This window comes from Neofelis nebulosa, chromosome X, assembly GCF_028018385.1.
Source record: "Neofelis nebulosa isolate mNeoNeb1 chromosome X, mNeoNeb1.pri, whole genome shotgun sequence".
Taxonomy (NCBI): domain Eukaryota; kingdom Metazoa; phylum Chordata; class Mammalia; order Carnivora; family Felidae; genus Neofelis; species Neofelis nebulosa.
This window is the reverse complement of record NC_080800.1, coordinates 70,245,078-70,260,673: the sequence shown is the minus strand read 5'-3', so window position 1 is coordinate 70,260,673 and position 15,596 is coordinate 70,245,078. Positions and strand designations below refer to the sequence as shown.

General features: G+C 34.4%; 1 protein-coding gene across 3 annotated transcripts in view; it reads left to right on the top strand.

Moving 5' to 3' along the window:
• The window catches only part of RPS6KA6 (ribosomal protein S6 kinase A6), a 241,591-nt gene extending 229,782 nt beyond the window's left edge, over positions 1 to 11,809 (top strand). For all 3 annotated transcript variants that reach the window (XM_058712430.1, XM_058712431.1, XM_058712429.1), the window contains 3 exons: positions 1,467 to 1,607; positions 6,824 to 8,904; positions 9,129 to 11,809. In XM_058712430.1, coding sequence (XP_058568413.1) covers positions 1,467 to 1,607; positions 6,824 to 6,949 — 267 coding nt within the window. In that variant the 3' untranslated portion in view covers positions 6,950 to 8,904; positions 9,129 to 11,809. The remainder of the gene's footprint in view (positions 1 to 1,466; positions 1,608 to 6,823; positions 8,905 to 9,128) is intronic.
• The last annotated feature ends 3,787 nt before the right edge of the window (positions 11,810 to 15,596 follow it).

Sequence of the window (15,596 nt, the reverse complement as noted above, 5' to 3'; positions counted from 1 at the left end):
TGGAATGGCTTGGTGAGATCTGGCAGGGCCAAGGCTGGTGGGGTCATGAGAGCATCTAGTAAGGCTTGGAAGGCTTTAGTTTGAGTCTCTCCCCACATGAAGGATTCTGGAGACCCTTTGAGGGTGGCATACAAAGGGGCTGCCAGTTCAGCAAAGCCAGGTATCCATAGTCTGCAGTAGCCTGCCGCCCCAAGGAACTCACGGACTTGTTTGCGAGTTTTAGGCTGAGGAATATCGAGTATAGCCCGAATTATTTGTTCACCAAGATAGCGCTTACCTTTTTTAAGGTTGTAAACTAAATAGGTCACTGCAGTACGACAGACCTGTGATTTTCTGGCTGACACTCGGTACCCCGGTTTTTGTAGAAGACTCACGAGTCCTTTGGTGGCATTCAGGCATTCTAAATGAGAAGGGGCCGCCAACAAGATATCATCAACATATTGCAATAGAGTTACCTGTGGGTTGGAGATCCGAAATGGCTCTAAATCTTGGTGCAGGGCTTCATTAAATTATTTTCCCATTCATTTTTTTCATATTTGTCCTTTTTCCAATAGATTTTGATTTGTTGTTTTACTCTCTTACATACTTTTATTATTCTTCAAATTCTGATGTAACTACTTAGAGTCTTTAGTTTCACTACTTATGCTATGGATGACTGTTTCTATTTTATATGATGCTTGTTAAGGAGAGTTCACTTCTCCTTTTTCTAAAAGATGTTTGATAAAGATAGTTTGTATTTAAAATTGTGTTTTACTATCAGGTTATAGTACATTTACAACTTGTTATTAACACAGAGGTAAACTATCAAGTTGTAGTACGTTTACAACTTTTTATAACAGAAATAAATAAGCATATTCACAATTATTCTGTGAGAAATTTAGGATATTCTGACCATTAAAGAGTGCTAGCCATCACCTGCTAGCCTTGAATTTATGTTTTGCTTTCTTTAGTAATTTACACATAAACCCCCAATTATTGGGAGTGTGTTAACAACATGGGGTTCTCCCTTCTATGTTGTACATTTCTACACTATATAAAATTGTAGAAATTTCTATATAAAAGTATACCTTTATACTTTGGGGCCCAGCTTACCAGCAAAGATCAATAGCTCTTTTCTACTCTTGACCATTTCACACATTCTAGGATAACTCCTGCTACTTTATATTTTCTTCCTCTCCCACTAACCACATTCCAGTTCCACAGATTTGGTGTCTTCTGATTTAGAAATGATAAATGATGGTTTACCATATATCAAAAAATCTGTTTGAAGATTCTGACAGTTATCTGTGCAGAGTATAGGTTAGTTTTTCCTGTATATAGGTCAATGAAAACTGATCACAAAGCTACTGATGATTTATATTTTAAGAAAATATGAAATAATACATTTTACTAAAACTTTTACTGCTATACAGTTTCACATATGTGTGTATGTGTATATATATATATATTTTTTCATTATAATGTAGGATTTACTCTCCCATATGCTACATATGGACCCACATCAGCGGTACACTACAGAACAAGTATTAAAACACTCATGGATAACCCACAGAGATCAGTTGCTGAATGTTCAGCCAAATAGATATGATGCATCACATGTCATTAAGGTAAAACAAACATTTTTTATGCATCTTCTAAATGTTTGATAAAGCTATTGCGTGCCATTTACTGATAACACATATAATTACCTTAAATATCTTTATTTTTAAAAATGTATTTATAGGTTCTTTGTTTTTGTTTTAAATAACAACTGTGGATTCTTGTTAATCTTCTTTACCTATTGCCTTTCAGATGATAAATAAAAATTCTTTAACTGTATTTAACTTTCTCTTGAGACACTGGGGCTAACAGTATACTAAATGTAGGTTTTATATGTAAAGAAAATATTGCTATTGGTTCCTAAATAACCATGGTTGAAAATTCCCATATTTATAGACATTGAATCTAGATGTAAAATTTAGTGTTTTATGCATTCATCTGTTGATGGATACTTAGATTGTTTCTACCTCTTGGCTATTGTGAATAATGCTGCACTGAACATGGGAGAACAAAGATCTCTTTGAGGATAAATATTGTGGTGGGCAAGTATCCAGTGGAATACTATTCTGCTTGAAAAATTAGATCCTGTCATTTGCAACCACACAGATGAACCTGGAAGACATGCTAAATGAAATAGTCCAGACACAGAAAGATATATATATATATATATATATATATATATATATATATAATCTCTTTTATATGTGGAATCTAAACCAGTTAAATATATAAAAGCATAGAGTAGAAATGTTGTTACCAGGGGCAGGGAAGAGGGTAAAATGGGGAGATGTTGGTCAAAATACAAAGTTGCAGTTATGTAGGATGAATAAGTCTATATATCTAATGTACAGCATGATGACTATAGTTAATAATACTGTATTAAATATTGGAGGGGTGCCTGGGTGCTCAGTTGGTTAAGTGTTAGACTTTGGCTCAGGTCATGATCTCATGGTTTGTGACTTCAAACCCCACATCAGGCTCTGTGCTGACACCTCACAGCCTGGATCCTGCTTCAGATTCTGTCTCCCTCTCTCTCTCTCTCTGCCACTCCCCTGACCCTTCTCTCTCTCTCTCTCTCTCTCTCTCTCTCTCTCTTTCTCTTTCTTTTTTAAAAATACACAAATATTAAAAATTTTTAAAAAGGGGCACCTGGGTGGCTCAGTCAGTTAAGCGTCCGACTTCAGCTCAGGTCACGATCTCGCGGTCTGTGAGTTCGAGCCCCGCGTCGGGCTCTGGGCTGATGGCTCAGAGCCTGGAGCCTGCTTCAGATTCTGTGTCTCCCTCTCTCTCTGTCCCTCCCCTGTTCATGCTCTCTCTGTCTCAAAAATAAATAAACGTTAAAAAAACTTAAATAAATTTTTTTAAATATTGGAAATGAAATTTGCTAAGAGTAGATTTCACGTACTTTCATCAAAACAATATGATAACTGTGATATGTTCATTAGCTTGACTATAGTAATCATTGTACTATGTATATGCGCATCAAAATGTGTTCCATGTCTTAAATACATACAACTTCTATTAAAAACAAAATTCTTGTTCCTTCTATCCCAACTTTTTTGAGAGTTTTTATTAAGAAAAGATGCTGAATTTTGTCAAATGCTTTTTCTGCATCGATTGACAGCATCATATGGTTCTTATCTTTTATTAATGTGATGTATCACATTGATTGATTTGTGAATGTTGACCCAGCCCTGCAGCCCAGGAATGAATCCCACTTGATCATGGTGAATAATTCTTTTTATATGCTGTTGAATTCGATTTACTAGAATCATATTGAGACTTTTGCATCCTTATTGATGAGGGATATTGGCCTGTAGCATACTTAAACATCATAAAAACCATTTATGAAAACCCACAGATAATATCATTCTCAATGGGGAAAAAGTGAGAGCTTTCTCCCTGAGATCAAGAACACGACAAGGATGTCCACTCTCACCGCTATTGTTTAACATAGTGTTGGAAGGTCTAGCATCAGCAATCAGACAACAAAAGGATATCAAAGGCATCAAAATTGGCAAAGATGAAGTCAAGCTTTCGCTTTTTGCAGATGACATGATATTATACATGGAAAATCCGATAGACTCCACCAAAAGTCTGCTAGAACTGATACATGAATTCAGCAAAGCCGCAGGATATGAAATCAATGTACAGAAAACAGTTGCATTCTTATACACTAATAATGAAGCAACAGGAAGACAAATAAAGAAACTGATCCCATTCACAATTGCACCAAGAAGCATAAAATACCTAGGAAAAAACCTAACCAAAGATGTAAAATATCTGTATGCTGAAAACTATAGAAAGCTTATGAAGGAAATTGAAGAAGATACAAAGAACTGGAAAAATATTCCGTGCTCATGGATTGGAAGAATAAATATTGTTAAAATGTCAATACTACCCAAAGCTCTAAAACTACACATTCAATGCAATCCCAATCAAAATTGCACCAGCATTCTTCTCAAAGCTAGAAGCAATCCTAAAATTTGTATGGAACCACAAAAGGCCCCGAATAGCCAAAGTAATTTTGAAGAAGAAGACCAAAGCAGGAGGCATCACAATCCCAGACTTTAGCCTCTACTACAAAGCTGTAATCATCAAGCAGCATGGTATTGGCACAAAACAGACACATAGACCAATGGAATAGAATCGGAACCCCAGAACTAGACCCACAAACGTATGGCCAACAAATGTTTGACAAAACAGGAAAGAATATCCAATGGAAAAAAGACAGTCTCTTTAACAAATGTTGCTGGGAAAACTGGACAGAAACATGCAAAAGAATGAAACTAGACCACTTTCTTACACCATTCACAAAAACCAACTCAAAATGGATAAAGGACTTGAATGTGAGACAAGAAGCCATCAAAACCCTAGAGGAGAAAGCAGGAAAAAAACCTCTCTGACCTCAGCTACAGCAATTTCTTACTTAACACATCTCCAAAGGCAAGGGAATTAAAAGCAAAAATGAGCTATTGGGACCTCATGAAGATGCAAAGCGTCTGCACAGGAAAGGAAACAATCAACAAAACTAAAAAGCAACCAACGGTATGGGAAAAGATATTTGCAAATGACATATCGGACAAAGGGCTAGTATCCAAAATCTATAAAGAGCTCACCAAACTCCACACACGAAAAACAAATAGCCCAGTGAAGAAATGGGCAGAAAACATGAATAGACACTTCTCTAAAGAAGACATCCAGATGGCCAACAGGCATATGAAAAGATGCTCAACATCGCTCCTCATCAGGGAAATACAAATCAAAACCACACTCAGATATCACCTCACGACAGTCAGAGTGGCTAAAATTAACAAATCAGGAGACTATAGATGCTGGAGAGGATGTGGAGAATTAGGAACCCTCTTGCACTGTTGGTGGGAATGCAAACTGGTGCAGCCACTCTGGAAAACAGTGTGGAGTTTCCTGAAAAAAGTAAAAAGAGACCTACCCTATGATCTAGCAATAGCACTGCTAGGAATTTGCCCAAGGGATACAGGAGTGCTGATGCATAGGGGCACTTGTACCCCAATGTTTATAGCAGCACTCTCAATGATAGCCAAAATATGGAAAGAGCCTAAAAGTCCATCAACTGATGAATCGATAAAGAAATTGTGGTTTAGGGGCGCCTGGGTGGCGCAGTCGGTTAAGCGTCCGACTTCAGCCAGGTCACGATCTCGCGGTCCATGAGTTCGAGCCCCGCGTCAGGCTCTGGGCTGATGGCTCAGAGCCTGGAGCCTGTTTCCGATTCTGTGTCTCCCTCTCTCTCTGCCCCTCCCCCGTTCATGCTCTGTCTCTCTCTGTCCCAAAAATAAATAAAAAACGTTGAAAAAAAAAAAAAGAAATTGTGGTTTATATACACAATGGAATACTACGTGGCAATGAGAAAGAATGAAATATGGCCTTTTGTAGCAACGTGGATGGAACTGGAGAGTATTATGTTAAGTGAAATAAGTCAGAGAGAGAAAGACAGATACCATATGTTTTCACTCTTATGTGTATCCTGAGAAACTTAACAGAAGTCTATGGGGGAGGGGAAGAAAAAAAAAGAGGTTAGAGTGGGAGAGAGCCAAAGCATAAGAGACTGTTAAAAACTGAGAACAGGGGCGCCTGGGTGGCGCAGTCGGTTAAGCGTCCGACTTCAGCCAGGTCACGATCTCGCGGTCCGTGAGTTCGAGCCCCGCGTCAGGCTCTGGGCTGATGGCTCGGAGCCTGGAGCCTGTTTCCGATTCTGTGTCTCCCTCTCTCTCTGCCCCTCCCCCGTTCATGCTCTGTCTCTCTCTGTCCCAAAAAAAAAAAAAAAAAAAAAAAAAAAAAAAAAAAAAAAAAACTGAGAACAAACTGAGGGTTGATGGGGGGTGGGAGGGAGGGGAGGGTGGGTGATGGGTATTGAGGAGGGCAGCTTTTGTGATGAGCACTGGGTGTTGTATGGAAACCAATTTGACAATAAATTTCATATTAAAAATTTTTTAAAAAGGAATAAACAATGTTGACTTAAAAAAAACATAACAGAGTTATTATAGTTCTGTAATGTGTGTGTCTATTGTGGCTGGACATGAAATCTTAACAAAACCTGAGCTACATTAGTGATTTGTTCCATTCAAGAACACTCCATTTTATAGTATGTTTAATGTATTTGCTTTTTTATGGTTAAGTGTTATCTATTTTATGTTTCTATGTCATATATGTGTCTGTTATTTTCACCTCTATATATGCTATTTTTTCCAAGTAGAATTAAAGTATATTGCTTTGTTGATAAAAAAAATTCTTGGGGCGTCTGGGTGGCTCAGTCAGTTGAGCGTCAGACTTCAGCTCAGGTCATGATCTCACAGTACATGGGTTCAAGCCCCACCTCAGGCTCTGTGCTGACAACTCAGAGGCTAGAGCCTACTTCGGATTCTGTGTCTCCCTCTCTCTCTCTGCCCCTACCCCACTCACACTCTGTCTCTCTCTGTCTCTCAAAAACACATTTTAAAATAGTTAAAAAAATTTTCAATAAAATTCTTAAAGCATTTAAAACAAATTACATGAGTGATGAAAGTCTGAAAAAATAATACATTTTAGTGTTTCAAAAATTTGTAAGCAGCATAGTCATTGAAATAAAAAAATATACAACTAAGCAGGTATAAATTCATGAAAAGAACAGTAATGCATAGATCAAGTATACTCAATTATTTTCCTAAGAAATAAGGTTGTATTGTAGTTAAATCTCTCATGATATAATGTGGACATTTTTTACTTCCAGAGATTGTTATTCAGTTTGTCTTATTTCTCATTTTTTTAGGGAGTAGTGGTCACCACATGTTCTGCCCTGACTCACAAGACCTTTCAACCAGTCCTTGAGCCTGTTGCTGCTTCAAACTTAGCTCAGCGACGGAGCATGAAAAAACGAACATCAACTGGCCTATAAGATTTCTAGTGTTCCTCAGCCAGACTGGATGAAGAGAAAATTAAATGTGTGGCTTTTTGCCTAATCTTATATCAAAGGCATTGTTTTCTGCTACATTACTTTAATATTCTGTTTAAGCCTCCTTTTTTAGGTAGATGAGATAAAAAAAAATACACAGGTCCACAGTATTCATACTCTATGTTGTTTTGTAGTGGTGTCCAAGTGTTTAAATATATAATTGGTGTCTACAAGGTCCTAACAACTTCTCTGCACACTAACTTGTAAAGTTCCTTTCAAATAAAGTTATTTTAATAGTTTTTCTAGTTTCATAAAATAATGATTTGGGGAATCAGTACCAAAAATCAGGATGCAAATACAATAGTATAATGCCAGGCAATGCCAATATTTTTAACATCAGATCCTGAAGAATAGGCTTTTTTAAAAAGGAAAACAAACAAAAATGTATTGTAGAAACTTGTTTTTGCATAAAACCAAAGAACTACATTCATTTGTGCTAATACATGAGCTCCTGATATAGTTGGTGCCAAAATTTTTACAGAATCAAATCACAGATTATGTATTCAGACAGACCTATATATTATCCATAAACGTCCTCATCTAGAAATAAAGGTTTCCAAAAGACCTCTGTAAATTTTACATCTAATGAAATTATGGTACAAAAGAAGAAATTTTTTAGCCAAAGGCTTTATATTGGTCTTGTAATCTACTAAATACGTTATAATTAAGCCTTTGAAAATAAAGTACATGTGTTGATACCATCTTCATGATATGTAAACATACTTTCAATTTACTCAATTGGATTTAATCATATTTTTCCCTTTGGTGATGAACTACATTTTTGTCTTTGGACTTTCAAAATTTAATTACAGTGTAGTGTATTAATTTACCTTGAATCCTATGGTTATATAGTTTAAATTTTATTGTAATGGACTTGTGGGCTTAGCCCACATGATATAATACAATGCATTTCAGTAAACTTTAGACATTGCTACAAAGAGATAAACTAACATTTTGAAAAGAAAATAATATTCATGATCTACATAAAATTTGAGCACATTTTAAATCTTATTTATAAAAAAGGTCTGGCAAAATTGGTCTTATTTTTAAATTTATTATTTAGAACCATGGGGTGGTATATATTGTTATCTCTAAATGATGGAATTTTAAAGAATCTTTTCACTTTGTTGAAGAAAATACCATTACTACTACTACTACTACTGACAGAAAGAACTCATGAATGTAAACTGGAGGATATTACAGCTTTGTTTAGTGAATATAAGTGAACAACTTGTGTGTGCTAAGTGTACTGTTTTTTGTGTATTTTATTTTGCTTGATCCAGAGAGCAAGCTGATTACTAAGCACTGAAGTATAAAATTTAGTCTAGAAGACTTGTAACTTTGGTATTCAATAAAGGAAACTATACATATTCTCTTCATAATATAAGTGATATATATTCCATGTAAAAAGATCTGTTTCTTTGGTATAATGTATAAAAGTATACATCTTTACTTTGAGGTGTCTTTTTGTAATAATTGAAAGATTTAAAAACATCTAATGCCACATGGAAAACATTATTTAGTAATAGACCTGTACCATATCTTGTGGGTTTTTCTTTCCCAATTTTGTCTTTTCTTTCCTCATTTTGCTTTCTTACTAGAATTACTTGCATGTAACCATTTGTGTTCATATATTCTGACTTACTTTCCTCTTGTCATTATCTTATTAGTGCTGTCATGCCTTGTTTTTATCAGAATTAATATGACAAACTTAGAGGTATGATTTTGGTGTTGGACTTTTCAGAACAGAGATACAATTTCCAAGTATTGTTTTCAAGTAATAGTATTAGGGTATGTGAAATTGGAAAGTGCAAAATTATCACAAAATAACTTACAATCTTTCTATATTAATTAATCTTTCCATATAATTAATTACAATCTTTCTAAATTAATTAATGGTTTTTAAAAGTACATTATCTTTTTTTTAATGTTTATTTATTTTTGAGACAGAGAGAGACAGAGCATGAATGGGGGAGGGTCAGAGAGAGAGGGAGACACAGAATCTGAAGCAGGCTCCAGGCTCTGAGCTGTCATCACAGAACCCGACATGGGGCTCGAACTCACATACTGTGAGATCGTGACCTGAGCTGAAGTCGGAGGCTTAACCGACTGAGCCACCCAGGCGCCCAAAAGTAGATTATCTTAATTAATTTCTCACTGAGGTTGCTCAGAGGGGTAATATTATACAGTCCTTTCATGAAAGGAACACAATCAGAATTAAGCAATGAACAGTAAGATTCTTCATCACTCAATGAGGATTGAAAAATTATAAAAAGACACAGAAACACTAGTAGATTTTCCCAATAATGGTGCAAAACTTTTCTGCTGGAAAATTCAAACAAAGTAGATTTAAAAAAGTAGTAGGGGCAACTTTAGTATAAGGGAAATCTTCAAATTATACTCTAATTTTATAGAAGGAATCCAGATAGGGATGCTTACTCATGTACTTTTTGGCTAGAGCAATAAATTCAGATGTAAATGGGCGCTGTTTTGGTGGGGTTCCTATAAACGCTTAACCAGTAAAAACAAATCCTTTCTATAAAATTTTAGGATATTGTTGTTTCTAATGGATTCATGAACAATTAATTTGCATTGCTTTTCTTTTTAGTTGATGGTTCTTGCTAGTATTTACTGATAGCACAATTTAGGAGTTTTGTTGTTCTGGAAAGGAGAGGATATTGTATTGTTATTTTCCTCAGAGGGAAAACATCATGTTTTCCCAGAAAGACTAAGAATCTATCGTCCTAAAGCGCATATTATCGTAAGGAAACACAAGAAGCCATTGGTAAGTAAATTAAAATGTAGTGGTGGTGATTTTGTGGGGGTGAAATGGTTTCAGCCAATTCATGAAAATCAAACTTGAGCCTATTTTGTTAGACACAGAAATGCCTAAACATTAATTTTTGTAATGTATTGCTATCAGTAATTAAACATAAAAAAACATTTTTATAGAACGTCTGGTTAATCCAAAAGGATTTCTTATGTGTAGACAACCCACAAACTTAAGAATAGATGCTTAATGTTTACAATGTCTCCTCATTGAACATTCGTGTGAGTATATTACTGCCCATAGAAATTTACTCATACTGATCGAATAATATTTCCCTGGAAGTAAGAGGCCCTTCATATATGAAAAAGGAAAAAAATAAACCTGCTTAACTTGGCCTTAAGATCAACTAAAAAACTTGTTTTAAACTAGGCAAAGTATGTCTCTGGCATTCTGTATATTCTCTTTCTCCTGCTTTCCAGTCCCCACATGCTATCCTACTTGAGTACCTTACAGAGGACTCCATGATTAAAGCTTACTCCAGAAGGATTTTGTGCCCCAAAGTACCACACAAGCTTTCCCCTCCCCAAATCAGAGCTTCCATTCTCAAAGAGCAGTTATATTCAGCTAAAATGGTGAAAGGAGAACTATCTTGATAAATTAATTCTCATTTTTCTGTCAATGGCTAATAAATAATTGGTATTTTTGAAGGAAGTTGCCCATTAATTTAATGAATTTCTGGTTGCTGGATTTTTAGGCAGTTTAACCAGATGAGAATAATTTTTTATCAGTTATTATCAGGGAAGATACTTCGGGACAAGGAATTTACACAGTATGCCCCAGGTTCAGATTATCCCATAAACGATTTCCTTTTTGCACTGCTTCATCCTTTCTACTTTTCAAAATTCTTTTTCTCTTCCAAGAAATTTCCATGATTTTTTAATAATTTTTTATCACTTACATTTTGGTTTTATTTTTTTATTTTTTAAAATTTACATCCAAATTAGTTAGCATATAGTGCAACAATGATTTCAGGAGTAGATTCTAAACTTTTTAATCACAGTGAACTTCTATGACAGAACGGTGTGGAGGGAGACAGTTGTTAAATGCACGTTTATCTGTATTGTTTCTCATAGTATATAACCTATGACATAAGGAGTCTCCAGCCCATCCCCCCAGCCTCTATTCCTGTTTTTTGATAAGCAAGAGTATAGAAAGGTTGAATGCAATATCAGTGGAGTCCAAGTCTCTAGATCCTTTGTCTACATTTCAGGACACAGAGATCCTCAATGTTACTTCTCAACAAGAATGCAAGCCATATTAAGTATAGCCTGGTCAACATCAATCAAACTACTTTAGAACAATTTCTTACATTCCAAAACTTACTTAGGTATTTTTGATGTGTATCTCAGTATAAATAATTGCTGAAATTAACAGAACAATTCAGTAGTGTGCTATCTGCCTTCCTATGCAACAGTGTAGTGGCATTGATAATGATTATTCACAAATACATTATACTTATGGATGCACTGTTCCTGGTTTTATTCTTTCAATATAGTAAAATCCATCATATAATTTGAATAAAATGATAATGCTTGATCACCTAAATTTCAGTTTGTTTGAAGGTATTTAAGTCCTAAATTATAGGGATAAGTTTCTTTGAAATAAAAAGAAAAACACTAAGGAAAAGTATTTTTAGAATGTAGTAATTCAAGTTTGTATACATATATTCCACAAATTATGTACCTTTTTATTGACCAGCAAGAAATATTAGTAAATGCTTAGAAATAAGTCCATATGTGATTAAGAAGTTAGGATTTGTTCTATATTCACATTTCTAAACCTTCAATAGTCAATAGTCATCATTGGATGACTGTTTTGCTTTCATACTATTTGTCTAATTATGTGAACGAATTTTCTCTTCAAAAGGTATTTATTAAACATCTAATTTTATGCAGAACAGTTCTGCATATTTTTTGCAGAATATACTATGTGCATTAGTTTCTTAATAAATTGTCACAATGTGACCAATTGGATTTATTTGATTTTTTCTTTCCTATAAAACTAATAATGCTCAGGTCACATTTGGGTTCTCCAGTTCACTCTCTGAAACTGATACCACTAATAGCAAAAAAATGTAAGTTTGTTCTTAATTATAATAAAATTATTTCTAACATCACAAAAGCATTCTAGCAAAAAAAATGTTTTAAGTTACACAAGAAACCTTAATTAAATATCCAAATGCCAGCATGGTTTGGAAATGAGAATTTATATTGCATTAAATTACACAGTACAAAAAAAAAAGAGACAATATGGTTTTTCTGTATTTGATTTAAAAACAAAACAATAGGTAGGGTTAGTAGATGTGAGTTACATAGGGTTTATGCAGCTATAACAAGTTTGCTATAGTTACAATAAGAAAAAATGTCTTTCCAACACTTCCCATACATTTTGGGATTCCTAAACTTATATTCTGATATAAAAAATATAATTACTGACATTTTATCGCACTTCTCAAGGCAGAAATGGTGTTAAATAGAAATTGTGTGTAAATTTGAATCACATGCACTTAAAAACTTAAAAGTTGCAATTAAGAAAACAAGGTCCCCAATATTCAAATAACTATATTTTTTTCCTCTGAGTAAATTACGGAATTAACACCATCATTTATTTTATAATTGTTTTCTTTAAAGCACTGTTACTTTTGACATTAAAGTCTTCGTTGTACTTTTTTCATGTAAAACCAAGTCCAGTAGTACATTTTACAGTGTTTTTTTTCCTCACAGTGCTGCTAAATAAATTGCTATCATTTTGAATTTACAACATGCCAAAGATGACATAGAAATTATATTTATTTTTGTTCTTGTTAAAACTCTGTAAGTAACATTTATCATGATATCATGTTAAATTAATGGCATTCTCTAGGTACTGAATAAAAAGGCTGCGACTTTCTAACACTTTAAAATTGACCTTGCTTCATTATTTATAGATATAAAACTGTGTCTACTTTTATAAACACAGACAGCTATTTGCATATTTTATTAAAACCTGTTCAATATTGTTTAGGAGCCAGTTATAATAAAAGTGTTTCAAGATATTTATTTATGCATATACCTTGAGATTTCCTGAGCTGTATAATTTCCCACTTTAGGATTACTCTTCTAATGTTTCTTTAAGGCAAAGTAATTTAAGAAAATGAAGATGAAAACTTAACAGTAGTTTTAGGCTTTATCAGGAAAATACATTTGTCTGAAAGTTAGTTGAGGTGACAACCTTTTCTACAGTATGTAAAAATTAAAACCTTAGCCTCTAAGTACTGGGAAAATTTTTAAGTTTGGTATCAAGTAGAATTACATAAATTGTGCCCCTCCACAAAAAGTCATACAGTTGTAGGCCATGTTAGGATATAGCAGTTATGCATACACATTTAGACATGATTTTGTAGAAGGTTCAAAAATGCATTTAGAGCCTGGAAATCAGAATCTCTATGTACCTTTTCTATATTTCTAAACTTCTTAAAGGTAAACAGGATAGACTCTAGGGCAACTTTGGGAAGTCTGAAAAAATTGCTTTCCCACAGCCGCCTCTTTCATTTATCTTCTACTTTTGCTTCTTTCATAACTCCCATCCCTCCAACCCCTTAGTAAAATATCTGATAGCCATTTATACATCATCATACTTTAAGCAGCTTATTTGCACTGAACTTCTTTCTGCATTTTTGTAAGCAATAGCTACCAAGATAGGAATGTGTTTTTTGGTCTGTGGGGCCCTGAATTAATTCAGGCTTACCAGGCTAAAGCTGACTTAATCTTCCTAAGTTGACTTTGAAGGTATGGTAAGGGGTGGAAGAAGCAGATCACAATTTGTTTCTCCCATGATTCCAAGGTGCCCTTCTATTTACTTGGAGAGATAGACTGAAAATATTGGGAGACCTATTTTTGAAGGTGGAAAATATGTCCTTTTACCACAAGCTTCTTCTAGAATTAGAACATGCTTCATTCAAGCCTGCAGCTGCCTCTCTTTGTTTTTTTTTTTTTGTAATGTATTTTTTTATTTTTATTTTTGAGAGAGTGAGCGGGAGAGGGGCAGAGAAAGAGAGAGACAGGATCCCAAGTACACTCTGCATCGACAGAACAGAGCCTGATATGGGGCTTGAACTCAAACTGTGAGATTATGTCCTGAGCCAAAGTCAGACATTCAACCAACTGAGCCACCCAGGCACCCCAGCAGCCTCTCTTTCTCTATCTTTCCTTGCCTTATCCCTGTGACCCACCTCCCTAAGTACAGGTTAGAACCCAGGGAATTCCTTTTCTCTTTGCTGTAAGACTCTCGGGTACATTTGCTATATTTCCTGAACTTACATATTTTAGAGTTTTCTCTTTTTTATTATTTTAAAGTAAGCCACTTTATTTGACCTCTGATTATTCAGATTCTGACAAAAACACATTTTCTTTGTTAATAAATGCATTTTTAACTTAACAGACATATGTTGTGCTTCTGTGACAGATACTATTACTAATTTTATTTTCTTCTAAAAGATATACAAGCTTGCTTATAGTAACAGACATATATGCAATAAGGCTATTAAAATTGAAATTAAAAGAAAAAAACTTAAATGAAAAGTGTTCCCCCCAGCCAGAACTAATAGATAATTGAATTAAGCATTAAATTTAGCTCTGAGCTTCATGACAGGAAAGGCAAGATGAGAAAATCAGCAGGTTATGTAATAAATATATGACAAGAAGCATGAGAATTCAGCAAGAGATTTTTTTGCTGATACTAATGTTTCAAAATATTTAACATAGGATAATTTGATGCTAGGGGCATTCAAATGAATGTCTTTAACCATGGTTTTACAGGAAACCCATTAGGCTCTTTATAGATTCAGGTGCTAATACTTAATTCAAAATGGGTTAAACAAGCAGAATGGATTTATTGGCTGGATTCATATCTCAGGCAATTTCATGGGGACATTTTTTTCTATCTTTCAAATCTCAGTGTTGGCCTATTCTCAGACTCTACGTGGTGGCAAGATGGCAGCAATAAGTCCAAACTATGCCTCCTCTTTCATGTTCAACTCTGGGAGGAGAGCCAACACCACAAAAAATACTTGAACAGAAAATGGAAAGAGGAGTGATCCTTCTGATGGAAATTGATGTAACCCTAAGAAGGGCAAATTGACACAGCATAACAAATCATGTCTGCTGTTGTTTTGGCTACCCAATATCTTTCCCACATATATACTTTTAAAAATGCCTACATGTATATAAATGTACCATTCTTTCCCAAACAGAATACCCAAAGTCTCATCCACTTAAGTAACGTACTTTCAGAACCAGGAATTCTAGGTGATGTGCAGTTCCTTCAATCAGGGATGCTGGATAACTTATGGCTAAGATTTGTTGTTTCTCTTCAGTGTGGTTATGTGTTTTATTTGAAATTCATTTGGGTTTATTTGTTCCAACTTAGTTTCAATTTTAGCACCCTCATCCCATTCTTCTTGATTTATTTAAATTGAGGTATAACTGACATATAGTACTGTATTAGTTCTAGATGTATGACATAATAATTTGATATATATACATATATATTGCAAAATTATTGTCAGAATAAGTTTATTCACCACCTATCACCACACATACATACAGACATTTATTTATTGTGATGAGAACTTTTAAGATCTACTCTCTTAACAAATTTTGAATATACAATACAATATTATTAACTATAGTCACCATGCTGTAACATTTCATCCTTGTGACTTATTTACCTTATGGCTGAAAGTTTTTACCTTTTTAAAAAAATTTGTAATGTTCATTTATT